Below are 27,656 nucleotides of genomic sequence, written 5' to 3'. Positions count from 1 at the left end.
ATTCAATGTTGGTTTCCGGCCATGCCGCTTACATGGAGAGATTTCTCCAGATTCTCTGAACCTTTTGATGATATTATGGACCGTAGATGTTGAAATCCCTAAATTTCTTGCAATTGCACTTTGAGAAACGTTGTTCTTAAACTGTTTGACTATTTGCTCACGCAGTTGTGGACAAAGGGGTGTACCTCGCCCCATCCTTTGTTGTGAAAGACTGAACATTTTTTGGGAAGCTGTTTTTATACCCAATCATGGCACCCACCTGCTCCCAATTAGCCTGCACACCTGTGGGATGTTCCAAATAAGTGTTTGATGAGCATTCCTCAACTTGATCAGTATATATTGCCACCTTTCCCAACTTCTTTGTCACGTGTTGCTGGCATCAAATTCTAAAGTTAATGATTATTTGCAAAAAAAAAAAAATGTTTATCAGTTTGAACATCAAATATGTTGTCTTTGTAGCATATTCAACTGAATATGGGTTGAAAATGATTTGCAAATCATTGTATTCTGTTTATATTTACATCTAACACAATTTCCCAACTCATATGGAAACGGGGTTTGTACAAGCACCACTTTCCTTGCTATAGGGATAGCAATACCACATTATGCAGGGCAGTGTCAATCCATATTTATGGTTTCAATCAAAGTTGTACTCCTACCACCTGCACAAGCCATATGTGGGCGGGAGCGGGCCCATGGAGGAAAGCGCTGTATCGAGAATCAAAACTCACATGGGAGAGGGGGAATGTGGATGAGACAGGCAAGAATTAATTTACATTGTATCGCAGTGTAGGGGGGTTGTATTGTATTGGGAAAAGCAGAAATGGAGTTCCACATTTCATGAATGTAATTATGAATGCAAGACAAGCAAGTTTGAGGAGGAGAAAATGCTGCTGTCTCGCATACGGTTATTTGTCTGAAAAATGTGGATTAATGGTAACAGAATGCATTTTCCAGTGACGGTATTAAAAGGTGGTATTGCAGAAATGGGATAGAAATGAGGCAGATGTTGCCCGAGGCCACAGATGACAAACCTTTGGAGTAATTTCAACTTAAGTATCTCATCTTACAGATAATTTGAAAACCTTTTGAAAGGGTCATGAAACAAAATAAATGGATGATGAATGATGTGCAGGAACTGTAGAGGATTATTGTGTTTTTAAAAAAGCTGTATAGAAAATGGAAATGTATAAAGTTATAGTCATGCGTATTAGTCACGTGGTGCTTATTTTAAACCACTTCTTGAGGAGTTTGCTTACTAAAATGAAAAGTCTTGCCTATCATTCTCATTTAACATTTAAACAGTATTTAGCTTCCACAGTCAACAGCTTTGTAGTGTGCAGAATAATTTAACACGATTTGTAAAATAACAGTGAAACAGTATATTTTTTCATGCTTGAAAATGGCAGTATAGTATAATTAATATGACACAGTTCTGAATGATATCCCTAACAATTTTCAGACTTTGCTGCCTGCTGCAGAAGAGATAAAACATGTAGTTGGGGTAGTAACGTAAAAAAAAAGGAAAACAAGATTGCGCCTTACAAAAATGTAGTTCTGCTCCTTTGTCATGCTTGAATAAAGCAGCAGCGGAGAAACTGGAAATCGGATCATTTGTTTTCAGTATTTCTGTGGAAACTTTTAGTACAAACAGCTCCTAAAGGCTGTTCATATTTTCAAAGTGTTTTAGATTTAACCTTATGCAGTTATTGGCCACAACTTTAGTTACACCTGAATAAATCAATTTACATTGCGCCGAGGGATGTGCTAATCTATCGGCCACCGATCTGTATCAGACGATTTTTGTGGAAAAAGTATGTGATCACCATTGCAGAATAATTCCTTTTAATGCCGATTACAAACGACAATCCCCCCTGTTTCACACAGTATTTATTTTTAGTCCTTGGGCTGGGAAGCGGCTAGCAGCTAATTATGTGTCTTCACATAGTGAGGAACCCCTCTCCTAGGATAATAATAATCACCTCCACTAGGGCAAATACATTTTCGTTTCTTAGAATTTTAAAGTGTCAATATCAAGTATCATTATCAAATTTCATTATCACTGGAGGACAAGCATAAACATGCTTACACTCCGTGAACTAGCTAGGAGTAGGCATGCAAGTAGCTTAACTCACTTTAAACAACACCAAGAAATAAGTGTAGTGACCTTTAAGAAGTGTAGATGGAACCATCTGGCAGCAAAACGGAAGTAGCTAATTAACAGGAAATTAACACATAGATTACCAGGTGTCTCGGGAGAGGATAATATAACAACAACTCTTGGTGTGTCAGCATTGTCATAGTCAGTACACAACACGTAAGAGGAGGGTGAATTGATCTAAAAGTTGGTGGTGTCAATACGATCATACGAAGAGTAGTATCAATATGTGATCGATGTGAGGTGAATATATTTATTTTCAAAAAATTTTTTTTTGTTGTTTTTGTTAATGTTTAGAAACTTATGCAATCATTCTCTGGATGCGGGGGGACTTTTGGGGCTAAAACCAAAGGGTTGAAATAGGTCTGAGCCGATAAAACGATATCAATATATATTGCGATGAACACATACCGTAATTTCCGGACTATAAGCCGCACCTGACTATAAGCCGCACCAGCTAAATTTAGGGGAAAATACAGATTGCTCCATATATAAGCCGCACCCGACTATAAGCCGCAGGGTTTTGATGTGTAATTACCGTAGTATATAGGGGTTCCTGCTACCACGGAGGGGATTGTCGGGACAGAGATGACTGTTTGGGAACGCAAAGCGCCCCATTTATTAACAATAAATCTTTCAATCATTCAATCAAACTTTCACATCTTTGACATGGCGAAAAGCATTCGTGCAGAGTACAAATAATACAACGGTGCAAAGTAACACAAAGTGCTCGCCTGTACGCTATCAAAATAACCAGCCTACCGGTATATGAAAAGTCAGTCTTTAATCATTGTGTCATCCTCTTCCTCCTGCGTACTAAAACCACCAAAATCCTCTTCGTCGGTGTCGGAGAAGAACAGGCCGTAAATAAGCCGCACCCTAGTATAAGCCGCAGGGATCAGAACAAGGGGAAAAAGTAGCGGCTTATAGTCCGGAAATTACGGTAATCTATATCAGTACAAAATCTTTCTGTGTCGCTGTGGCAGTGTGGATTCTCTGCATGCAGCGAGAAGAGGAACTGTGATATTTTGATGTATCAACTCAATAACAGAAACTTGTCCTAAGTTTTGTTGGTTTTAATGCAGACGGTGCGGTAACATCCTGGCACTTCCAGTGTGACGGTTTAATTAGTTGCTTCCCAAACTACTTTGTGTAATGTTCAATTCAATAGCTTATACACTACTGCCATCTAGTGTCTCAAATTGCACCTTTGATAAGTTAGAAATTGCATTACTGTATTTTTTTGGCAGGCTTAAGTAGGTCATAAAAAATATAAATAATTATTGATATCGATCAATATGGAAAACGTATATCGTGATACAGTTTTCAGCCGTATCGCCCAGCCCTAGACTGAAATGAGTAAGAGATAGTAGTTTTGCTTTTGTTTATTTATTGTGTAGTATTGACGTTATTTTGCTAAAATATTTATTTATTTTATTTATAAATAATTGTATGTGATAAAAGAGAATAATAATGTAGTTCAAAAATGGTGTTGGTATTGTTAAACTGACAATAACCCTTACCATAAATAAAAATTATACATCTGATCGGTATTGGTATCGATATCAGCCAATCTCACTAATAGATGATTGGAATCTGCAGCATAAAACCTTGAAAAAAGCATTCCTAATTGTGTCCTATATAACCTTGCATTTGTTTTTTAGCTGTCATTTAAACTGGAAAACTGACCAACATTACTATTATTTTTGTTGCGTCTCATTAAATGGTGCAGGTGTACCTTATACTGTGACCAGTGAGTGCAGATAGATGCACTCCACATGTATTACATCCATTGAACTTTGTGTTAAAGCAGCCACATTTCATATGTAAAGTTGATTACATTTTGTTAGGGATTTGAAAAGGTGTGAAAATTACATCTCTGGTGCACATAAACTGATATACAATATAGACAGTTTATGCGTATGTGCGAATCTGTCGAAAATATTTTCCCAAAGGTAAATAGGGGGGTGATCAAGGGTGATGGGTCAAATGCAGAGAATAATTTTGCCACACCTAGTGTGTGTGTGACATCATTGGTACTTTAACTTTAATAAAGTCGAAAACTCTAGGTGGCTACATTGTGTGGTGTAAAACAGCTTACAATGAATTAATCTCCTGCTCTTACAGTGGTAAAATGCCACTCTTAAAAAGAGTTTAAAAAAAAATACAAGTTATTTTTGCTTGGAATGAGCAAAGATAATTGAATAGAACGAGTCAAAATTATTTTGGTATAGAGAGACATTATATTTAAAGGTGCCATATGTAGTAATGTGGCCAGAAATGGTACTGCAATCACTGTCAAAATTCCCACTCTCCATGACTGAGGTTGCCAGATCCGCAGCCGAATCTGAATCCTACTCCAAGGAATTTCAAATGGCAATCGACGAGTCCTATGCTGTAGGTTTCTCTTGTTTATGCTTCTTGCAAGATGGTTTACTAAGTAATTATGCCACATTTTACTGATGTCGATTAGCCAAATGTATTTTTTAAAGTTACGCAGCAATGTTTTTGTCGGGAGTCGGGACAGATTGTTGGCTTTACCCTGCTAAAATGTCTAGTTTGACCGCATGGACCATCATCAAAATAATTATTTATAATAATATATAATATATTATATATCGCATAGGCCTACTTTGATGGCAAGCCAAGGCCAATAGTAAAATTACTGCCACATTTCGTTCAGCATAACGCCATATTGCATCCAACTTGACGCACTGCATTCTCTTCCATGTACGTACATCACCATCTTTCAGTGCAGAGTGCAATTCTATGAGCCAACCCACATTACGCATAAACCACGTTACGCACAAATCATATAGCCTACTACCATGTCAATACACAAAAGTAGAAAATAATTACATGTAATGCATTATACCAGGGGTGGCCAACCAGTCAGAGACTAAGAGCCACTTTTTTTTACTGTGTTACTGCAAAGAGCTACATCCTACACAAAGGCACACATGAACATCAATCCACTCCCCCCCCCCCCCTCCCCCCCACACACACAGATCTCTGTTCAGCCAGATTTATTGCACAGACCAACATGCCTCCTACATTACTAAGACCACAGGCCAGTTATTTTCAACAATTAACATTGTGTGCACTGTCTCACACACAAACTCTCAGTTCAACCAAGTCCACAAACAGTGGACAATCCTCTTCAAAGCTGGCTTCTATTCCGTTGTTGCCACTCAAAGCAATTATTTCACATTGGCGTCAGTCAGAACAGATCGATGCTTTGAGTTCACATGTTTCAGGGTAGACAACACAGACTCACAGACGTATGTTGACCCAAACATTGACAGTATCTTAAGCGCAGCCCGTTTGAAATTGGGGTATTTTTCCATTGGCACACTTTTCCAGAACTCAATGGTCCCTTCCCTTAAAGCAGCTTTCAGTTGGTCCTCCTCACAAAGATCGATCATCTCCAACTCAGCCGCAGCCTCATCTGTGACGTGCGGGGCTTTCAAACAGTCTGTATCCGCATTAAATGGATCAACAAGGAATGTAATCTGTGGCCTTTTCAGTTCTAGATCACGGAACCGGGTCACAAAGCTTTTGTGCAGGTTTTCAACCAGTGTCGCATATCTGTCTCTTTTCTTTTTCAGGGCGGCGCTGGTGACTTGCCCGCTGGTTTTTAGCAGAGTGGGAAAATGCGTTAAATCTCCCTTTTGAATATGCGCCTTGAACAGCTTCAGTTTGTTGACGAACGCAAACACACTTTGCACCAGGTCAGGCAGTATTTTTAACTTACCCTGCAGGGTCAGGTTCAGTCTGTCCAAGTGACACAGCATGTCGACCAAAAAGGCCAGATCCATAATCCACTCGAGGTCCGAGAGCTCGGGATAGTCCATGTCCTTCTCTTCCATGAACAGTTTCAAAGCATCCAAAAGCTCAAAAAAGCGAGAGAGTACCTTGCCTTTTGACAGCCACCTCACAGTGCAGCGACAGGTCACCTGGAAGCCTTTGGTCCAACTCAGCGATAAGATTCCTGAATTTCCATCACAGGCTTCATGACGTTGTCTAAATTTAATGATTTAGACACGAGTTGCTCCTGTGGATAATGCAGTGGAAATTCCAAAACTCTGGAAATGTTTTGTCAGCTTTGCACAGCACCACAAGCCCATTCACAGATCCGATCAAGGCTGGTGCTTCATCCGTGGCTATAGCAGTTAATTGTTGTATGGGTAGATTTGCTTTCGCAAATGTAGCCATCATTGTTTCTTTCACATCTATGCCACGGGTTCTGTTTTTTAATGGCACAATATCAAGGAGTTCTTCTTTTATCACACAATCGTTTGATACAAACCGTGCAAATATTGCCAACTGAGGTTTGTCTTGTATGTCACAACTCTCATCCAATGCGACACTAAAATACTCACATGCTTGAAGGTCAGAGTGCAACTGTGATTCAATAGCCGTGTTAATGTCCGATATTCTGCGTTCAACAGTGTGGCGGGACAGTTGGACTTCTGATACCCTTCTTTTTAGTTTGTCGTCTTCAGAAGACAACATTTCAACAGCGTCACTGAGGCATTTTTTAACGAAGTCCCCTTCATTGTATGGCTTTTTAGCCTGTGCAATGTTCCAAGCCAGTTGATATGATGCAAGCGTTACGGTCTCTGAGTGCTTGATAAATTTTTGGAAAAACTGTTTCTGCTTTTCTGCCTGACTTTTCAAAGTGGCCAACTTGTGCTTGCGAAGTTCTGTCCCTTTTGGAAATTCCTGGTCGATGTTAGCATGGAGTGAGCTGAAGTGACGCTGAAGATTTGAAACTTTGAAATGCGCTAATGACGGCTGACATATAAGGCAGAATGGCTTGCCATTACGTTCGACAAAAAAATATACACGCTCCCTCTCTGTTAAAAATGTCCTGTGTTCTTCTTCATATTTTCGTTTTGCTGTGCTTTTTTTCCCCGCCATTTTGAGAGGGAACTTGTCACAAATTGTTTACTACTGGGATCTCACGCACATGCACGTTTGACATCACTCAAACCGGCTTCGGCTTCTTCTTCTTATGTGCAACTCAAACCGGCTTAAACCAGGCTAAAAAAGTAATCAGAGTATTGTAATCCAAGTATTTCCTTTTTTTTTTGTGATGATCTTTTCTTTCACTCAGAACGGCTTTTTAACAATTCTGCGCCGCATCGTTAGTGTCACGGCCGATAGAAGAGGCCGCGTGATGAACGCCACTGTCTTTTTGAGAAAACGCCCTCTTTGTGCTGAGCGGAAGTCAATGAAGCGGCCGTATGTCTCGGTCGCGCTGCATTTTAGGAAATGTAGTGTTTTTCGTCCCAGCGAACGCCAGGGACAGTAGATATACTACAGTACAGTACAGGCAATGTGGGCCTCCGACATCAAAGAGTTTGTCGCGTCTACACCTCGTGGGCACTAATAGAGTTAAGAGCCGCATGAAACCAGCCAAAGAGCCGCATGAGGCTCGCGAGCCGCGGGTTGGGCAGGCCTGTATTATACTGTGCCAAGCAAATACCAGCCCATATGTGCCCGATGCACATACAGTACCAGAAACCGCAATTAACCGTGCTAATGTTGGAACGCATTTCCTCAGTGTATCAGCATATTGAGAACGAAATAGGCACTGACACTACCCATATCTACATAGGTTTTATTTGTCGAAAATATATGTTGCCCTGTCAGTTGGAATACACATCGACATACAGGCTACTGGGCATATATAATTCCCCCGTTAGCCTATATGTCGATGTGTCATTGACCGGGCTAGCATGCTAAGTAAGCATTACACTAGTGTAATGGTGTTTCGCTCCTAAGTATTCGTTCCATGAACATACTAACTTTGTTAGACAAGATCATAGACTGTATTGGACAATATAGTTTACATACAAAATGTCCATTTCCATTTATTATAAGTAATAAGAAAACGTAAATGTCTGACTTACCTATCAAGGAGGAAAAGAGCAAGTTTGGCGTCAGATGAAAAAATCTTTTTTGCCTTGAATCGTCTCCATCTTTCAAAGGCATCCCTGATACAAATCCTCGTTTGGTTCTTGGCTTTGTCATGAATAAGTTAAGAATCATAATTACGTCTTTTAGATTTACTAAGGTCTGACATGTTTAGTAACTTTACCAGTGGCAGTAGCTCGACGAAAAGGGCGGTGCGTAACTGGCAACCTTGATGTGACACACTCACAGACTTTCTAATTGGTCAAATGGGAATTGGCGGGGCATCGAAATGAAAACAATAACAATATTTCGGGGCTGTAAATCAAATTTTGAAATGAGCATATCCCGGCTGAACTACCGTTATCAGTTATAAAGGTATTGGAAAAGAACATGATTTATTAATGCCTTTTGACATATCAGAGCCATTTAATGATGACTTGCCATGTAATTATTACATATGGCACCTTTAAGCTTTTAAAAACTTAAAAGTGATCTTGAAATTAACATTTAAAACTTATTATTAGCTATACTTACCAGTATTGTGAAGTTTTGTGTCTTATAACAAACTTCCGATGCTCAAAAGTAGTATTTTTTTCCTTAGAAGATCTATTGACTAAAAACAAGTTCTTATTTCTAACTGAAACAATAATATTCAAGGGATTGTGACTTGTATTAGGTCTGTTTGGATATTTTGACTGGAATTTAGAAACATATACTTGGTGAGATTGTGAGTTTTTCCACTGTAAACTCCTCTGCTGAATTAACACAGTCCTACAGGTGAGTTCTTTCCTTCTAGAGATTGTCAGTCAATCCCGTTTAAATCCTTGCTCCTAAGTGGCCAAAGTTTCAATCACATGCAGTGTCTGTCTCACCTTTTGGTGTGGGTTGTTGGTCAAGGAAATTAAGACACCCTTTGGTGTTTAAGTGTGACCTCGATCTGTCGCGTCGGAAAAAGCCTCAATAGGGAGATAGATGGGGGATATTTAAAGAGATCTTTGCTGATCCCTTTGTGCAAAAGCATGGATTGAATGAGGATGGAGGGATCAGTGGCAAGAGAACACAGTGTAACAAAGACAGCTAAAAGGTCTAAGATTAGAGTGCGGAGGGCAGTGATCAAAATAGGTGATAAGAAAAACTTAACCAGGCTTCCCAGCAAGGTAGAATAAAGCATATTTACCTTAGAGTTTTTCGATACATGTCTTCCTCGGTGATGCCGCAGTATGTAAGCGTTTCATTCCAAACAGGGTTTAGGGTGTTGCGCACAGTCTTGGTTTTCAGTTTGTTGGCCTGCATACAGCAGAAGACATGAACACATTTACCTCTCTGGTGCTCCATTCAAATTTGTTAGGACAAAGTCGCAGAGACTAGCAGAATTTTAGCATTCAGACTAGTATGTTTATTATTTGCAGTTTTTCAGACAAATTCTGCTTGTGTATAACCAATGAAGTACCATGGTAGGGAGGAGTGGCGTTTTTTATGACAATAATTGAGTTAAGGAAAGTTTTGATCGGCAACATACCTTAAAAACGGTGGATGGATTATACATGTTTGTGTGACTACTTGTTGCCAGGTTGATTTCATGGGGTTCAATCATAACTGCTCCAACGCACAATGCAGAAGTTCCAAATTGTATGTCAGTATTATGAACAAGGCTGTGTTGATGGCAAACTTGGTGCCATGTGTTATATTATATATAGTACATATGGACAAGGGGCAATGCAATGCCTGTTGCTTTGGACGTAATAAGAGATTAGCTTTTGCATTTGACTAATATTTTGATTGGTTCCAATGAATACTAACCATCAATAAATATTTTTCTCATGCAAATGTTTCTCTGAATGATCTGGGGCCTCAATTATAAAGTTTGCTGTGCATGTGTGCATGTATTTATTGGAAAATTCTATGCGGAAAACAGTCCGTATTTCTACGCACCCTTTCGACCATGCGCAGGGCTCATGCCAAGTTTTTCAGACACGGACATGCCGGATGGCGTCTCCATTAAATAAAGCACAGTGAAAAGTATTTTTTTCAGTCTAAAGACCAAAACATATGGATTGCAGCACAATATTTTGATATATAAAATTGTGTTATTACTTTAGGAAATTATTACATTTAACTTTTTTCCATGCATGTAGACTTAGGAGTTGATAGCAGGGTCGGAGTTCAAATGTTTTGATCCCACGCAGCTATGCTGCATATACACAGCCCCTATGTGATCTATTTTAATGTTATTTTTACCACTCAAAAATTAATATGATAAGCAACTATACAAAAAACAGATTTATTGGGCAAATAATATATGGAAATAATCTTCTATGCGTGCCAATTGCCCAGAAAAGATGTATCTATTGCTCATGATGACTACTGGTGTCATACACCTCAACCTGCTTTGCACTACCTGACAAAATGAACGTATATAAATAATAGATACATTATTTGGACAAAGACTTGGCAAACAGAAGGCCAAGACGTGAACATGTTTTCTTCATCTCAGCAACAGTTCTCAGTCATGGTGCCGCTGACACTATGATTTGTCAAATACTAACATTCAAATTCAAATTATTTTTTATTAGATATTGCATTACTCAGTCCTCCAAAAATAATCTTGTTATAGTGCTCAACATAGTAAGCTGCAATCTGAAAAAATCACTTTCTTTTTTGGAGTCGCAGTTGCCGTCTTTGTTTTCCATCATTGATAATCCAACAGGTGATCCTCAAACTCATCACGAAATGTATGAGTTAAATAGCATTGTGAGAGGACACGAGAGAAGAACTGTTCTGCGCACAATTCACTGCAGGTGCCCCTGAACTCCTCTTTCAATGTCAGTCAAGTGTTGTATTTAACAGAGTAGCGTAATTGTATTTGTGCAATAGCTCGCTTTCAATGTTGGTCAGCTTGACATTGCTGGCCATCATGTTCTCATGACAGCAAGCTAATTGAGACTGAATCAACGGCAAATGCAGAGGACAAATTTCACCACACCTCGTGTGTGTGTGACAATCATTGGTACTTTAACTTTAACTTTAACTTAAGTAAAGAAATGATTATTGAACAATTACAAACTATATCAATTAACTGATTGTAGTTTAAAATCTCAATTCAGTTTAAAGGGAAACCGAATTTTTTTTCAAATTTATTTTGCCTATCGTTCACAATCATTATGAGAGACAAGAACACACATGTCTTTTTTTGCAGGGGATATTAACGATGATAAAAAACACTTGGTAGATGCGGCTGATGGAAGTCACGGTTGTAGCCTTCTACAACTTCAAAACCCTCCATTAACGTTGTATATACATACTGCAAGTCTATATCGAATGTATTAACAGACACGTTCATAACAGTATGTAATATGTACAATATTTACTGTATTTTGATAATTTTTATCTTTGCTGGGATAGATTTTTTTTTAGCGCATTGATTTCCATTTTCATAGCAGCGCACATCCGACTTCTGGCAACAATAGTATTTGACATAACTGGAGTGCTTACCCAAATAAACCAGAAAAAACGCCCCCGGCCATCTGGACCAAACAGACAACTGTCCATCAAGTGATTCACACTTTATATTGATCATGATACAGGCAGCATGTCATGCGTGTATCATGACAGACATCATATGCTGTCTGGCAAGCTGTGTACAAAGAAAACCTGAAATGTGGGCTAATACTTAACAAATACTGTAATATGATTGTTCGTGTTTTTCAGTCAGTACAGATTGGTGTCCTATCACAGTCTTTTGCAGTACAAACTCAAACGCAATTCGTGCTGACGTAGAAGCTAGCTTATATCTTTCCATAGTTTGTTTTTACAGCTAATACTGAAGCATGCCGATATGTTGCTACGCTAGAAAAAGAGTTCCTCCGTGTTCGCTCTTACAATAACAATGTCGCTACAGCTTGGTTATTATACAGGTTACAGAACGTAAATGAAGTATTCTTGATGATTTTTGAATGCCTTTTTTGATGTGATTTAGAGGTAGAATTGATTGCTCCCATTAGCTGTATTGCTAGCTACCAAGAACAAGCCTATTTTTACATGTATAATGCAAAAAATAATTGTTTTCTTGTCTCTCATAATTGTGAACGATAGGCAAAATTCCCAAAAAAGTGCAGTTCCCCATTAAGTAATGTATCTTTTTTGCAAAACACTATGAGAAAGAAAGACACTATTACTGCAGCTCTGTTTGTTTTGCAGAAAAACATCGATTTACATTCGGATAGCATGATGTCCCACCTTGCAAGCTCCGGGCAGAAGGTGCAGCTTTACGTAGGGATCAGCCAAGCCGTTGAAATCCATGGGTTTCAGTCCCTTGCACACAGATGGAGAGATGCAAAGTACGTGAGGGGAAACTTGAAAAAACAGCCATAAAGAATTATTAAATGACTGTCTGGGCAGAAAGGTGAAAGCTTCATTTACAAATTGAACTAAAACAGAGACGGAAGTTGGATTGTTTGAGCAACAAAGGACATACATAAATCAATTAGGTAATAAATCAGGGGTTAGTTTTTATTCCTTAATCTTACAAAACATTTTAGACAAGTCAATGCTTCCCTCACTTCAAAATCCTTTGCACAAAATCACTCAGGCACTCTATCGTTACCTTTTTTCGTGAACAATGACAAACCATATTATGTGACGGTTACACTCTGATGTTTCCGCCTCGATTCATGTCCTGTTTGCTCTGGCGTCTTTGAACACCTTTTATTTCACGTTTTCTGATCCATTTGCAAAGCTTTCATCTGCCGTTGAATGGAGCCTTGCGGTATCGAGATTTTACAGCATGCGCCTGCGGCTCTGTGAGGGTGTGCGCATGTTCACATCAAAGTGACAGGCTCTCAGCTAAACAAATTAAATGCTTGTAATGTGTTAAAATGACATACTCGTGCTAAAAACATTATAACGAAGATGAGCCACTCTGGATCCTAATTTTTTTTAGAGAACGTCCAATTTTTGTGTTACTTTTAATGCTGAGTGCCTAAACTCAGTAAAACAAATACTTTAGTCCATAGGTCTCCAAAGTACGGTCCCCATGTTAGACGACATTAAACTCTAACTACCGTATTTTTCGGACTATAAGTCGCAGTTTTTTTCATAGTTTGGCCGTGGGTGCAACGTATACTCCGGAGCGACTTATGTGTGAAATTATTAACACATTACCGTAAAATATCAAATAATACTATTTATCTCATTCGCGTGAGCGACGAAGCAAATGGCAGCAATCGTCACACACACGTCAGCAATTGTCACTCACACGTCAACCAATAAGAATTTGGCGTGGGAGGGTCATGGCAGAAGTGCATTGTGGGTCATATGATGCTAACTGCTATATGCTATACGCTACTGCCGTAGCTATTAAAATGGATCACATCAACATTGGTGGTAACTTATAAAAACTGAGAAGGACTGAACAAAAATGGCACCGAAAAGGAAATCACCTACTGCAGATTACAAGCTTGACGTAGTGAAATATGCAGCAGAGAACGGCAATCGAGCAGCAGAAAGAAAGGACACTAGCGGGGCGCATACCAGAGGCGACACCGGGGAAGAAGATTTCATCGGATTTAGCGATCGGGAGTGACATATTGTTTGGTAAACGTATAGCATGTTCTATATGTTATAGTTATTTGAATGTCTCTTACCATAATATGTTACATTAATATACCAGGCACGTTCTCAGTTGGTTATTTGTGCGTCATATGGCGTACACTTATTCAGCCTGTTGTTCACTATTCTTTATTTATTTTAAATTGCCTTTCAAATGTCTATTCTTGGTGTTGGATTTTATCTAATAAATTTCCAGCAAAAATGCGACATATATATATATATATATATATATATATATATATATATATATATATATATATATATATATATATATATATATATATATATATATATATATATATATAGTGCGACGTATATATGTTTTTTTCCTTCTTTATTGTGCATTTTCGGCCGGTGCGACGTATAGTCCGAAAAATACGGTAGTTACAAATTGCTGTTGTCTGATGGAGTATATCAGTATTATTAGTGATTGACCATGAGAATTACATCGGTATTAAAGTGCATAGAAGCAACATATGTGTACCATTCAGACAGCCTTTCCCACCCATGATTTGATTAATCAAAAACCAACACAGAAAGTTAGTACATGTTGTACAAAAGACACAACTTGCCAACTGAACTATGTGGACATTATAAAAATTTCCAAGCACCACACACATTTCAAAATGATATCCATTTAAATCCATTAACAAGCAATATGGGTAAAACACTCTCCACTGTTACATTCTTTGTTCTTGCCTCACTGCTTTTCAGTCTTCCTGCGCCTGCCTTTTTTTTCTCCTCGGTAGCCATCGCTTGGACTGGAGTCGGAGGTAGGGAACGCACCTGAGGCTGATTGCGGGGTACCCTATATCAGCTGCAGGTGTACTGCTAAGAGACGCCAGTTCAGTCCTCCAGACTGTTCCCGCAGGAGACTCTCTTGAACTACTCTGTTAAACCTGCTAGCAAGATGTTTTTGTGCCGTCCTCTTACAATCCTTTTTAGTAAATCGTTTCAGCCCGGCGTCTCTCAGCGTGAGTCCACGGCCCTACCTCATAACCTGGCCGCCTGTTTGTTTTTTTGTTTCTTTATGTTCCATGGGACACTTTTCCGTGTCTCATCGCCTTTTGTTATTCTTACAAGCCCTGGCTTAGTACCTGTTTTGATTAAAGGACATTTTTGTTACACCTGCTTCCCGCATTTGCATCTTGGGGTCCTGCATACAAAGCCGTCACAGAAAGAACTGGCCTCGAAGAATGGACCTCGCAGAGATGGATTCCATAAAGAAAGGCCTCCGTGCTCAGGCCCAGCGCTTGAATCGACAAGAGGACCAGGTTGCCGCACTGGTAGCAGGTGTGAAGGACTTGTCAAGATGCCCGCATGGGGGTACTCGAGGCCCAACTTAAACTCCTTTCCGTCTGGCATAGCAGCTCCTTCCCCGCTGTCTCCAGCTCTACTCCGCCTGTGGATCCAGCCAGCCAGCCATTGCCGTAAGCCGTTTCCTTGAACCCCAATCCTCCCATCTCTTGACCAGAAAGATTCTCTGCAGACTCCGAGGACGTGCGCCTCTTCTTGACTCAGTGCAAGCTGCAGTTTGAGGTCCCAGCAGCTGCTTTTCGCACGAAGCGCTCCCGTGTAGCCTTTGTCAATCTCTCACCTGTCTTGCGTAGCCGCAGCATGGGCTACAGCCAAGTGGAATCAACGGTCGGCCATCTGCTCATCCTACGAGGCGCTTTTTTTAAGATCTATGGAGCAAGTGCTCCAGCGCAATCGTCCTGGACGTGAGGCATCTTTACGCTATCGAGTTCCGTACGCTTGCAGCCGATAGGAACTAGAACAACTGAGCATTGTAGGACGCTTTCTTCGCGGGTTTCGCCAACCCTGTCAATGACCAAATGATTCCTGTGGCCGTTCCTGACAACCTCGTGGACCTGATTGCCATGGCGGTACTCATCGACAAGCGTCTCAACACCCGAGAGGAGGAAAGGATACAGCAGTGTGGGCGCGCTATGTCAAGCCTCCCGGCGAACCCATGTCTTCACGACAGGTCACGACCCTTTGAGTATCCGTCGACACAACGGGTGGATGAACCCATGCAGCTGGGCGGCAATCGACTCACTCAAGCCGAGAGGAACTGTCACTGCCAGCTGCGTCTGTGTAGCTGCTGTGGACAGGCAGATCACTCCATCTTCCACTGTCCCATATGCCCTGACAGCCACCTTACCCCAGCCGCCACACCCTCTCGTCCTAGTTCGCCGAGGGATGCTTCTACGTTGCCTCAGTGCCCTGCGGACACACAGACGAGCCGTTTGCAGCTGCCAGGTACGCTTTCTTGGTTCAATAGACATAGAGATCACAGCTCTAATAGACTCTGGATTGGACGACTGTTTTATTGACTCTGCTTTTGCTAAACGTCTAGCCATCCCTGTTACTATCTCCTAAAGATTTTTGCTTCTCGACAGGCAGAAGATATTGATATTTCGCTTGTTCCTCCCTCGAATCATTACCTTCCGGAGGTTTTTAGCAAAGATAGGGCTCTTTCATCCCTCCTTGCCGGTTGCTGAAGGTTTTTTATTTTTTTATTTAACATCTCCATCAAGACTAAATAAATAAATACATATCCTCTACCTTTTAGTGGACTCTGTATTTAATTTGCTCAATTCAGCTAAATGCCTCACTAAACTCGACCTGCGCAGTGCTTACCACCTCATTCTCACCCTGGTAGACAGATTCTAAAAGATGAAAATTACCTTCTGATTTATAGACTGCTGATCTTCTCGTTCGTCATGTATTTCGACTGCATGGCAATCCCATGGATGTAGTCTCAGATAGAGGACCACAATTTACGTCGGCAGTCTGGAAGGCCTTCTGCAAGTCCCTGGGGGCGCTGCCCAGCCTGTCTTCAGGGTGCCACACACAGTCAAACAGCCAGACGGAACGGTCGAACCAGAATCTGGATGCCATGATCCGCTGTGTTTGCCATCAGCAACCTGCTTCCTTCGTTAGAGTCAGAATCTGCTGTGCCCTCAGTGACCGCTCACCAACATTGCGCTCGTCTCACCTGGCGCAATACGCGGACTGTAATGTCACGCACTTCTGAACGCAACCAGCGCCTGGCTAACCATCACTGCACAGCAGCCCCGGACTACAAGCCAGGACAGAAGGTTTGGCTGTCATCACGGCACTTACCTCTGCACAGTCTCCAAAAAACGGCAAACCAGATTTATTGGTCCTTACACTGTGAAGTGGCTTCTCAATTCCAGGGCTGTCCTGCTTTAGCTGCCTGAGTCGCTTAAGATACATCCTGCTTTTCATGTTTCCCTCCTCAAGTTTGTGGCCTTCAGCGCTTTGTGTCGTGGCCTTCAGCGCTTCATGTCTTCCAGATGTCCCTCCTCCTCCTCCCCCTCCCAGCCTGGTTGACGGCCATCTCGCTTTCACGGTCATGGCCATTTTAAACATGAGATGGAAGAGTAGGGGTGTCCAGTTTTTCGGTAGACTCGGAGGGATATGCTCCCGAGTATTGCTCCTGGGTTTCCCGTTCCCTCATCCTTGACCCCACCCTCTTGTCTGATTTTTACTGTCCATGAAAAGGGTAAGCCTCCAGGTGGCATCTCTTAGAGAGGAGGGTACTGTTACATTCTTTGTTCTTGCCTCATGCTTTTCAGTCTTTCTGCGCCTGTGTTCCCATTTGTCTTTTTTTTCTTCTCCTTGGTCGCCATCGCTTGGACTGGAGGCGGAGCTAGTGGATGCACGTGAGGCTGATTGCAGGCCACCCTTTATCAGCTGCAGTTGTACTGCTGAGAGACGCCAGTTTTTTTCTCCACACTGTTCCCGCACGAGGCTCTCTTGGACTTCTCTGCTAAACCTGCTAGCAAGACTTTTTTGTGCCGTCATCTTACCATCATCCTTTTGGTTAATCATCTCAGCCCGTTGTCTCTCAGAATGGGTCCCGACCGGACCGACGGGAGCGAGAAAGACACACACAGTGACAGAGCGAGAGAGAGAGAGAGTGAGGGAGGCAGGGAGGGACGGAGGAAGAGCGCGTGCGGGTCTCGTGGAAAAGCAGCAAAATGTTTCTCTGCTTGCATCACGCAAGTGACGTCAATGTTCGGCCCTCGAGAGCCATATACCACACCATGATTGGTAGATTCCTTGTAGCCCGGAAGAGTTAGGGCTACAAGGGATTCTGGGTATTTGTTTTGTTGTGTTTATGTTGTGTTACGTGTGGATGTTCTCACGAAATGTGTTTGTCATTCTTGTTTGGTGTGGGTTCACAGTGTGGCGCATATTAGTAAGAGTGTTAAAGTTGTTAAAACGGCCACCCTCAGTGTAACATGAGTGGCTGTTGAACAAGTATGCCTTGCAGTCACTTACATGTGTCTGTTGAAGCCGCATACAACATGTGACTTGGCCGACACGTTATTTGTAATATTGTTGTCCTCAGTATTGTTGACGGGTGAAAGTCGGGAGGGTTGGCAAGAATGCTTCAGCGCTGTAAAGCGCCATTCATATAAAACTTGCGGGCCGCACTAACATTAAACGTTCATATTAAGGTGGGGGCCGCACAATAACGTCTTGCGGGCCGCAATTGGCCCGCGGGCCGCATGTTTGAGACCCCTGATTTAGGACAATTGTGGTATTATTTATATTTTCAAAAATTCCCGGTACCAGGAATTTTCCTCCCATTGAAAATGAATGGTGGCGGTATCGTGGCGGTAATCCTAGAACCCGTTGGTGGACACCGGCGGTCAAGGGTTGCCGTCAAACTGAAGGAGTCATATCGGGTTCTTTTGGCTCATAGGACTCCGGAGGCAGCGGACAGGTACCGACAGGCAAAGCGGTGTGCGGCTTCAGTGGTCGCAGAGGCAAAAACTCGGACATGGAAGGAGTTCGGCGAGGCCATGGAAAACGACTGCCGGGCGGCTTCGAAGCGATTCTGGACCACCATCCGCCGCAGTGCACTGTCAACACCGTGTATGGTGCGGATGGTGTTCTGCTGACCTCGACTGCGGATGTTGTGGATCGGTGGAGGGAATACTTCGAAGACCTCCTCAATCCGACCGACACGTCTTCCTATGAGGAAGCAGTGCCTGTGGAATCTGTGGTGGGCTCTCCTATTTGTGGGGCTGAGGTTGCTGAGGTAGTTAAAAAGCTCCTCGGTGGCAAGGCCCCGGGGGTGGATGAGATCCGCCTGGAGTTCCTTAAGGCTCTGGATGCTGTGGGGCTGTCTTGGTTGACAAGACTCTGCAGCATCGCGTGGACATCGGGGACGGTACCTCTGGATTGGCAGACCGGGGTGGCGGTTCCTCTCTTTAAGAAGGGGATCCGGAGGGTGTGTTCCAACTATCGTGGGATCACACTCCTCAGCCTTCCCGGTAAGGTCTATTCAGGTGTACTGGAGAGGAGGCTACGCCGGATAGTCGAACCTCGGATTCAGGAGGAACAGTGTGGTTTTCGTCCTGGTCGTGGAACTGTGGACCAGCTCTATACTCTCGGCAGGGTCCTTGAGGGTGCATGGGAGTTTGCCCAACTAGTCTACATGTGCTTTGTGGACTTGGAGAAGGCATTCGACCGTGTCCCTCGGGAGGTCCTGTGGGGAGTGCTCAGAGAGTATGGGGTATCGGACTGTCTGATTGTGGCTGTCCGCTCCCTGTACGATCAGTGTCAGAGCTTGATCCGCATTGCCGGCAGTAAGTCGGACACGTTTCCAGTGAGGGTTGGACTCCGCCAAGGCTGCCCTTTGTCACCGATTCTGTTCATAACTTTTATGAACAGAATTTCTAGGCACAGTCAAGGCGTTGGGGGGCTCCGGTTTGGTGGCTGCAGGATTAGGTCTCTGCTTTTTGCAGATGATGTGGTCCTGATGGCTTCATCTGGCCAGGATCTTCAGCTCTCGCTGGATCGGTTCGCAGCCGAATGTGAAGCGACTGGGATGAGAATCAGCACCTCCAAGTCCGAGTCCATGGTTCTCGCCCGGAAAAGGGTGGAGTGCCATCTCCAGGTTGGGGAGGAGACCCTGCCCCAAGTGGAGGAGTTCAAGTACCTAGGAGTCTTGTTCACGAGTGAGGGAAAAGTGGATCGTGAGATCAACAGGTGGATCGGTGCGGCATCTTCAGTAATGCGGACGCTGTATCGATCCGTTGTGGTGAAGAAGGAGCTGAGCCGGAAGGCAAAGCTCTCAATGTACCGGTCGATCTACGTTCCCATCCTCACCTATGGTCAGGAGCTTTGGGTTATGACCGAAAGGACAAGATCACGGGTACAGGCGGCCGAAATGAGTTTCCTCCGCCGGGTGGCGGGGCTCTCCCTTAGAGATAGGGTGAGAAGCTCTGCCATCCGGGGGAAGCTCAAAGTAAAGCTACTGCTCCTCCACATCGAGAGGAGCCAGATGAGGTGGTTCGGGCATCTGGTCAGGATGCCACCCGAACGCCTCCCTCGGGAGGTGTTTAGGGCACGTCCAACCGGTAGGAAGCCACGGGGAAGACCCAGGACACGTTGGGAAGACTATGTTTCCCGGCTGGCCTGGGAACGCCTCGGGATCCCCCGGGAGGAGCTGGATGAAGTGGCTGGGGAGAGGAAAGTCTGGGCTTCCCTGCTTAGGCTGCTGCCCCCGCGACCCGACCTCGGATAAGCGGAAGAAGATGGATGGATGGATGGATGGATGAAAATGAATGGGCAATATACAAACATCTCCATATCCCACATTTCCCAACCGATTTGAACCGTTCCAACATCTAGTCAAGTCAAGTCAAGTCAAGTCAACTTTATTTATATAGCACATTTTCAACAACTTTTTAGATTGAACCAAAGTGCTTTACAGGTTAAAAAAGCATGGAGCAAACAAAAAACCAAAAAACCAAAAAAAAAACTAAGCAAAACAAAAAAAACAAACAAAGAACATAAACAATGAGTGTGCTAAACAAGATAGTGCAAATGCAATACGGTAAAAGGGGTCGAATAAAAAGTTTAAAAAATTTGCAGAATAAAAAAATAATAATAATAAAAGTGCGACAAATTGAAAAATACAACTAAAGCGAAGGGGTGGGAGGGGGGGGGGGGGGGACTAGAAATGGTGGCCTAGTGGGCGGACTCAGCTCAGGTCAAAGGCCAGCGAGAAGAGGTAGGTCTTAAGGAGGGTTTTGAAGACCCCCAGGCTGACCTAATGTGGAGGGGAAGGCTGTTCCAGAGCTTAGGGGCGGCAACGGAAAAGGCTCTGTCCCCTCTGGTCTTTAGCCTGGATCTGGGGACCGCCAAAAGCATTTGGTCAGCTGACCTCAAGGCTCTAGACGAGGTATGGTGATGCAGCAGCTCGGTCAAGTATTGTGGGGCCAGACCATTTAGGGATTTAAAAACAATTAAAAGTAATTTAAAATCAATGCGGTGACGGACAGGGAGCCAGTGGAGTGAGGCCAGCACTGGGGTGATGTGCTCGCGTTTTTTGGTACTGGTGAGGAGACGGGCAGCCGCATCTACACACTGCACTCTCCCTGGACATTCAAGCATTTCAGTTCCACTTACGCGTATCAGCGGCTTGCGCACATAAGGCATTCACACGCAATTCCTACCTACCGGAGTTGCAAATTCTAGTTGTATTTGCATGTACTCCTCTCTGTGTTGTGGCCGTTTTGATGATCAGCATATATGTAGCATATTCTTGAAGAAAGACGCAGAATTGATTGCACGCCTTACTCTGCTCACTTAACAGACAATCCACTTTGCACATGTTCAGTAGATCAGTTTGTAGTGTGCTCGCAAGTTTGCACTTGTTTTAGTACTTGCAAACCTTGAGTAAATCAGGCCCTTACTTCCTTCTTTTCCATTGTGTAGCCAAGATAGCGACAGGTCCTTCGCTATACTTCTACTATGCGAGGCGTTGAGTGCAACAACTGGGGAGGGATAGGAATTGCTGTACTTCTCATTGAACAAGCTTAGACCGTCAAAATGCCGATTGTAAGTATGGAAGTGCACAAATTGAGTCACAGCTGCTGTACCAACTTTGCCGGCCATCTCTGTTTTCCACCTTTGCATGCTAACAAGCACAATTTGCATGCAGTACAATAAATAATAAAGGAGTTTTGTTGTAGTTTGGCTTTTCAACAAAGTATTGGAGTAACATTGCAACAAACATGACACACACAAGAGGCAAATCAGGAGTTGTGTATGTTTACCTTGGCCTTGAGGACAGTGCAGTGCAAGGAGCTTGTGGCTCTGTCATACAGCAGGTCAAACTCCAATGTCCCCAAAGAGGCTGTTAATAGAACATATTTGACATTTATGTTGGTTGCTCCTTTGGAATAGTAGCTGGAAATGTATTATTATATACAAGAATCCAACTTGTATGTCTGTAGCGGACCTAGCCTTTTTTACAGTAGTGATCACTGGAAATTAAGACAGAAGACAGATTCCGCCATATTAAAATTAAGTATGTAAATAGACTTAAATAGAAACATCACAAGTAAGAGTGCCATTATAACCAATTAGTCAGTTATTTGATTGTGATGTAATATAATTTTAAAGATGTGGAGAAAAATACTTTACTCACAATTTTCTTCCATCTTAATTAAAATAAAAGTTTTTTTTAAATATTAATGAATGTTTTAATATTGAAATAAATATATTGGAATAATTATTAATGATTGCTACTCATCGTCGCTAAATATAACGTAAGCTTACTAATTGCAGTTAACTTAGAGGGATAAAACGGTACTTAAAGAGCATTTGTTCTGATTTTTTTTGTATTGCTAATTACGATAATCAAAACATTGTGTTGAGCTGGTTATTGTCAATACCATTATCAACATTATGATATTTGTGAAGCACAAAATTTTATGGAGCAGTGGTTCTCAAATGTTTAACACCAAGTACCACTTTAGAAAACACTTAGCTCTCCATGTACCACCATAATAACCAACATTAAAATACAGTAGTGTAGTAGGCCACAATATTCATTAAAAACAAGGCAGAAAATTTATTTAACAAGTATATGTTTAATATTTTTGGCCACTATAACATTACACACAGTTTGAATAGTAACACTGTGGTTGAATATAGAAAAATAAAACACAGTACTTTAACGAAGTGATTCTTTAGCATACCATTGGATGGAGCCCACAGTTTGAGAATCACTGTGATTAAGTATCGCCCACTCTGCCTTTTTTAAGTACCACGTACAGTCGTAACAAATTTTTTGTTCAAATTATGCATGAAATGCTCATTCATGCACTTTTTTTTTTCAAACGTGACGCTGCTAAGCACTTGAGCTCCCAGAGGGTTGTTGTACGTGACGCCAGAATTCTTTAGCGATGTTCAATTATAGCCGCCTGTACATCTGCCGGTAAACCATGCTGCTCTTTTTTTGGAACGCGATCTGAGGATTATTTATGACACATTAAATCTTGTAGGCGGCCATGGCTGTTCTTTTGTAAACCATTTTATAGGATTTCTGCTGAGAAAATGAATACCTTTCAGATAGAGATCTAAACATTGTATTTGTAAAGACAGAAGGATCTACAGCAACAGGTGCTAATGTTGTAGCAAGTAAATGAATGTTGTGCAGTTGCCTTCTATTTATTGCTCTTTGGCTCGCGAAGTTTCAGGTGACTCACTGTTATCGTCGCTGTCACAGCTGTCGACCTCGATGGAGGTGTCAATGCTGCTCATAGCAGAGAGTGAGCCTCCGCCCCCGCCACAGCCTCCTGCCGCTAACAACGGTGACAGCAGGCCGCCACTCCCTCCTCCAGCTCCAACTTGACCTGCACTACTGGGACTGAGGGCGGAAGCAGCTCCTGTCTGATTGGGAGACAGTGGCTCCGAGAAGGAGGAAGTGGGCGAGAGACGGGGGAAGTAGGCCGATATTTGGCGGATGGGCCGGATCGGCCCCGGACAGACGTCGATGGCCATGTGCTCCTGGATGGTGATGGCTAGAGTTTTTCCTTTCCGCACAGTCATTGGGATGAAGGTAGAAAGACTGAAACGGGAAAAGAAGAATAGTCACATTTTAAATGTTCCTATTACTTACTACTTACTGTCATTTGAAAATAATAGTTATATTTAAAAATTACTCTATCTACTGCATGGCTACTCTTGTGTTACTTTTCAGTTACTGTCACCAAAACTACAAGAGGCACTCAACGAGACAACAATGCTAAATCTAATCCTAAATTAATCCAGTGAAGGAATGCTAAAATAGGATATGGTATCTGTTATGCTGATAACTCCAAACCATAGTTCTTAATTATCAGCATAACAGTTACCAGCAGTTAGCATATATCATGACATAATGTTTGGCGGGAGCATTTAATTCAAGCATGTTTAAGTGTCAATATCATGTTACCAAAATGGTCTTTGCACACTTACATGCATAGTACCGGTACATGTCTTTGGTCATAAAATTAAATGCTTTTAAAAATAATTTATTTTTTGTTGTTCATTGCATTACAGCTACATGTAATGTTCCCTGTAATTGTGTTACTTTTAAAGCTCACTGTTCCCAATATTGAGAATATATAGTAATCCTTCAAATGAGCTTCTCATTGGGATATAGACATACTGTATGCAGATGGCTCATGTGCAGAAATAATTACAAATTCAACAATAAAAGGGAACTTACATGTAGAAAACAGCAGATGGTATGCTCTAATTTGCATTTCCATGGAATTAACTCGAGGCTACGGGGATAAAAGATGAAGCATTGTGCTTTGCAGATCACTAGCCTGAAGCCTCCATCATCCTCGATCATCGCAGTGTGTCCATGCTGGAGTTTTATCTAGAGCCCCCATCGAGTAATCAGGTAATTATGGGATGGAATCTATATTCTGGCATGGAGTCATGTCCATTATATAAAGCTAGCAGACAGCATAGTTGACTGCGACAAGGCTAGTTTGTCTGTTCTCTTCCTTAAATAAACTAGAGGGGGCTGCATTGCAAATATCTGAAGGCTTTTGTTTGCTAGCAGCATCAGGCCTTTGTGGGGGTGTTCTGTCCTCAGCGCTTGGTAAATCCCCCTCTGGATGACCCGCAGCATGCATCGATTGCGGGAGGAGTGTAATATCTCTGGTGCATAGTGTGAAAATATAGCGAGAGACTTGCACCAAATGAGGTGAATCACACACTTTGTAGTGTTTGGAAGCCAGAAGAGGCAGGCGGATTGTTGTGCTGGAGAAGTAGTTTCTCATACAGTTTGAGCAGGCAGAAGGCTTTCACACTTATAGTCTCAGGACATTCAATCGATTGCAACTGAACTGTTTGGTTTATCTTAGAAGACGTTCGCCTCTCATCCATGTCGGCTTCATCAGTTCATGTTAATAAAACTTAGATTAGTCAGATCTAATCTTGGACTTAGATTGGTCAGATCTAGTTAGAAGCTGGCGCCAAAACCCCAACTATTTATACTCCAACAGTAGAAGAGCGTGCTCGGGCAATGCAGTCTAACAACTGATTTAGGGCTGGTAGTGGTCATTCCACAGCGATTGTTTTTCCACAAAATATCTCAATGCTAACGAGGGGAAATTCAATTTTAACAACTGTTGGCCCTGACAGAAGGTTTGCTCTTCAGCATCACTACAGTGTTTTTTTTTTTATTCACTACTTCACAATAGGGCGGAACCATCCTTGCCCGAGCACGCCCTCGTTGTGTTGGAGTAAAAATTGTTAGGGTTTTGACACCAGATTCCATACTAAATCTGACCAATCTAAATCCAAGACTAGATCTGACCAATCTCAGTACACAGTAAACGGTTAACCAGATGCAAACCAAAAGCCTTCATTTCACCAAAAAAAACGGGATGGAAATAATTTGCCTCTGACTGTTGACTTTCAAACAGAATTGCAGGGTTGTTTGTCACGGCGGTTTGGTTCTCTGCACTGCAAGCACAAGCAGCGGGCGATATGCGTTATCGCCTTATCCAGCCAGTGCCGACTTGGCTTAGGATGAAACACTCATCTGAGGCGCACAGCAAAGTGCCAGCTTCCAACCTCCATACTTCTTTGACTCATTTGACTGAAAGGACACTGACAGTCAAAATGATGGACAACCAAAAGGAGCTATTTTGGAGGCTCTGACCTAACTGTATTTTACTTTTTTTTTTTGTTGAACGCCACTATAAAGGGTGGAGCTAGACACACGGCTGTCTGTTGACTTGGAATATTCACTTGTGTGGATTGAATAGAAAAAACAAGACACGTGAGAGGAAAGAATACACTAAGATGTTGGCTGTCCGCCATTATTAACTGCGTTCTTTGTTGAATTGAATGACATGTTACATTGTTTGGCACTGATATGATGTCACAATATTTACATTGCCGTTCCTTAGCAGCCAGATTTTCTGTTCCAAGTTGTTCTTCCATCTATCCATCCATTTTCTGTAGGCCGGAGCCTATCCCAGCTAACTATTTATTTAAAATAGTTAACAACAACAAATATTTTACATTTTATACCAATCAATTGTATGAATATGATAAAAACAATGGGCAAAAACGGCAACGTTTATGTCAAAACGAGATCTCTGCAAATCTACTAGAAACTAAATGCAATGTGCAGTTGTTGATGTAACACTGTAAACACTACAAATACCGTCTGTATAATCTGCTTTCTTCTGGGGCTAAACTGTTGTTTGCACACATTAGCCTTTGTTGGCCTATACAGTATACTGCATAGATGGTGGAGAAGCACAAACGCTACATTAACGTTTGTTCCACCATTTTTGTTTTGTTAAGAAGTGCTCGTGCATTCCCAAACTATTATGATATATGTGAAGCACAATATTTTTTGGAGCAGTGGTTCTCAATTTTTTTACACCAAGTACCACTTTACCAACATTAAAATACAGTATTGTAGTAGGCCAAAAATATTAATTAAAAACAAGGTAGAAGTTTTATTTAACAAGTATGTTTAATTTTTTGGCCACTATACATTACACACAGTTTGAACAGTAACGCTGTGTTTGAATATAGAAAATAAAACACAGTACTTTAATCAAGGCATTCTTTTTGATTGATTGATTGAGACTTTTATTAGTAGATTGCACAGTGCAGTACATATTCCGTACAATTGACCACTAAATGGTAACACCCGAATAAGTTTTTCAACTTGTTTAAGTCGGGGTCCACTTAAATTGATTCATGATACAGATATATACTATCATCATAATACAGTCATCATACAAGATAATCATCAGAGTATATACATTGAATTATTTACATTATTTACAATCCTGGGTGTGGGATGTGGAGGGGGGGTTAGGTTTGGTTGATATCAACACTTCAGTCATCAACAATTGCATCATCAGAGAAATGGACATTGGAACAGTGTAGGACTGACTTGGTAGGATATGTACAGCAAGTAGTGGACATAGAGAGAGAGATCAGAAAGTATAAGAATAAGTGTCTACATTTGATTATTTACAATCCGGGGAGGTAGGAAGTGGAAGGGAGGGTGTTAGTTTAGGGTTGAAGTTGCCTGGAGGTGTTCTTTTAGTGCAGTTTTGAAGGAGGATAGAGATGCCCTTTCTTTTACACCTGTTGGGAGTGCATTCCATATTGATGTGGCATAGAAAGAGAATGAGTTAAGACCTTTGTTAGATCGGAATCTGGGTTTAACGTGGTTAGTGGAGCTCCCCCTGGTGTTGTGGTTATGGCGGTCATTTATGTTAAGGAAGTAGTTTGACATGTACTTCGGTATCAGGGAGGTGTAGCGGATTTTATAGACTATGCTCAGTGCAAGTTGTTTTACTCTGTCCTCCACCCTGAGCCAGCCCACTTTGGAGAAGTGGGTAGGAGTGAGGTGTGATCTTGGGTGGAGGTCTAGAAGTAATCTGACTAGCTTGTTCTGGGATGTTTGGAGTCTAGATTTGAGGGTTTTGGAGGTGCTAGGGTACCAGGAAGTGCATGCGTAATCGAAAAAGGGTCGAATGAAAGTTCCCGGTAGAATCTTCATGGTGCTTTTGTTGACCAGAGAGGAGATTCTATAGAGAAATCTCGTTGGTTGGTTGACCTTTTTGATTACCTTGGTTTCCATTTTATCACAGGAAAG

At 42.0% G+C, this 27,656-nt stretch overlaps 2 protein-coding genes across 4 annotated transcripts in view; one reads left to right on the top strand and one right to left on the bottom strand.

Annotated features, from left to right (window-relative positions):
* adprh (ADP-ribosylarginine hydrolase) overlaps nucleotides 1-27,656 on the top strand; it is a 130,043-nt gene that overhangs the window by 55,590 nt on the left and 46,797 nt on the right. Inside the window, exon 1 of one of the 2 annotated variants that reach the window (XM_062055745.1) lies at nucleotides 24,396-24,416. The exons of the other annotated variant lie outside the window; for it this stretch is intronic. The gene's annotated coding sequence lies outside the window, so the exon portion shown is untranslated. Of the gene's footprint in view, nucleotides 1-24,395; nucleotides 24,417-27,656 lie in introns of those variants that run through there. 2 annotated transcript variants of the gene reach the window in all.
* The window catches only part of LOC133655509 (double C2-like domain-containing protein alpha), an 86,403-nt gene that overhangs the window by 56,353 nt on the left and 2,394 nt on the right, over nucleotides 1-27,656 (bottom strand). Inside the window, exons 1-5 of one of the 2 annotated variants that reach the window (XM_062055743.1) lie at nucleotides 24,237-24,314; nucleotides 23,233-23,594; nucleotides 21,796-21,875; nucleotides 12,317-12,391; nucleotides 9,258-9,367 (exon numbers count right to left, since the gene is read on the bottom strand). In XM_062055743.1, the coding sequence (XP_061911727.1) occupies nucleotides 9,258-9,367; nucleotides 12,317-12,391; nucleotides 21,796-21,875; nucleotides 23,233-23,575 (608 nt within the window). In that variant the 5' untranslated portion in view covers nucleotides 23,576-23,594; nucleotides 24,237-24,314. Of the gene's footprint in view, nucleotides 1-9,257; nucleotides 9,368-12,316; nucleotides 12,392-21,795; nucleotides 21,876-23,232; nucleotides 23,595-24,236; nucleotides 24,315-27,656 lie in introns of those variants that run through there. The other variant, XM_062055742.1, reaches the window with a different exon arrangement.

The sequence above is a fragment of the Entelurus aequoreus genome, linkage group LG08 (genome assembly GCF_033978785.1).
Source record: "Entelurus aequoreus isolate RoL-2023_Sb linkage group LG08, RoL_Eaeq_v1.1, whole genome shotgun sequence".
Taxonomy (NCBI): Eukaryota; Metazoa; Chordata; class Actinopteri; order Syngnathiformes; family Syngnathidae; genus Entelurus; species Entelurus aequoreus.
The sequence above is the reverse complement of the archived record's forward strand: the minus strand, read 5'-3'. Positions and strand labels throughout refer to the sequence as shown.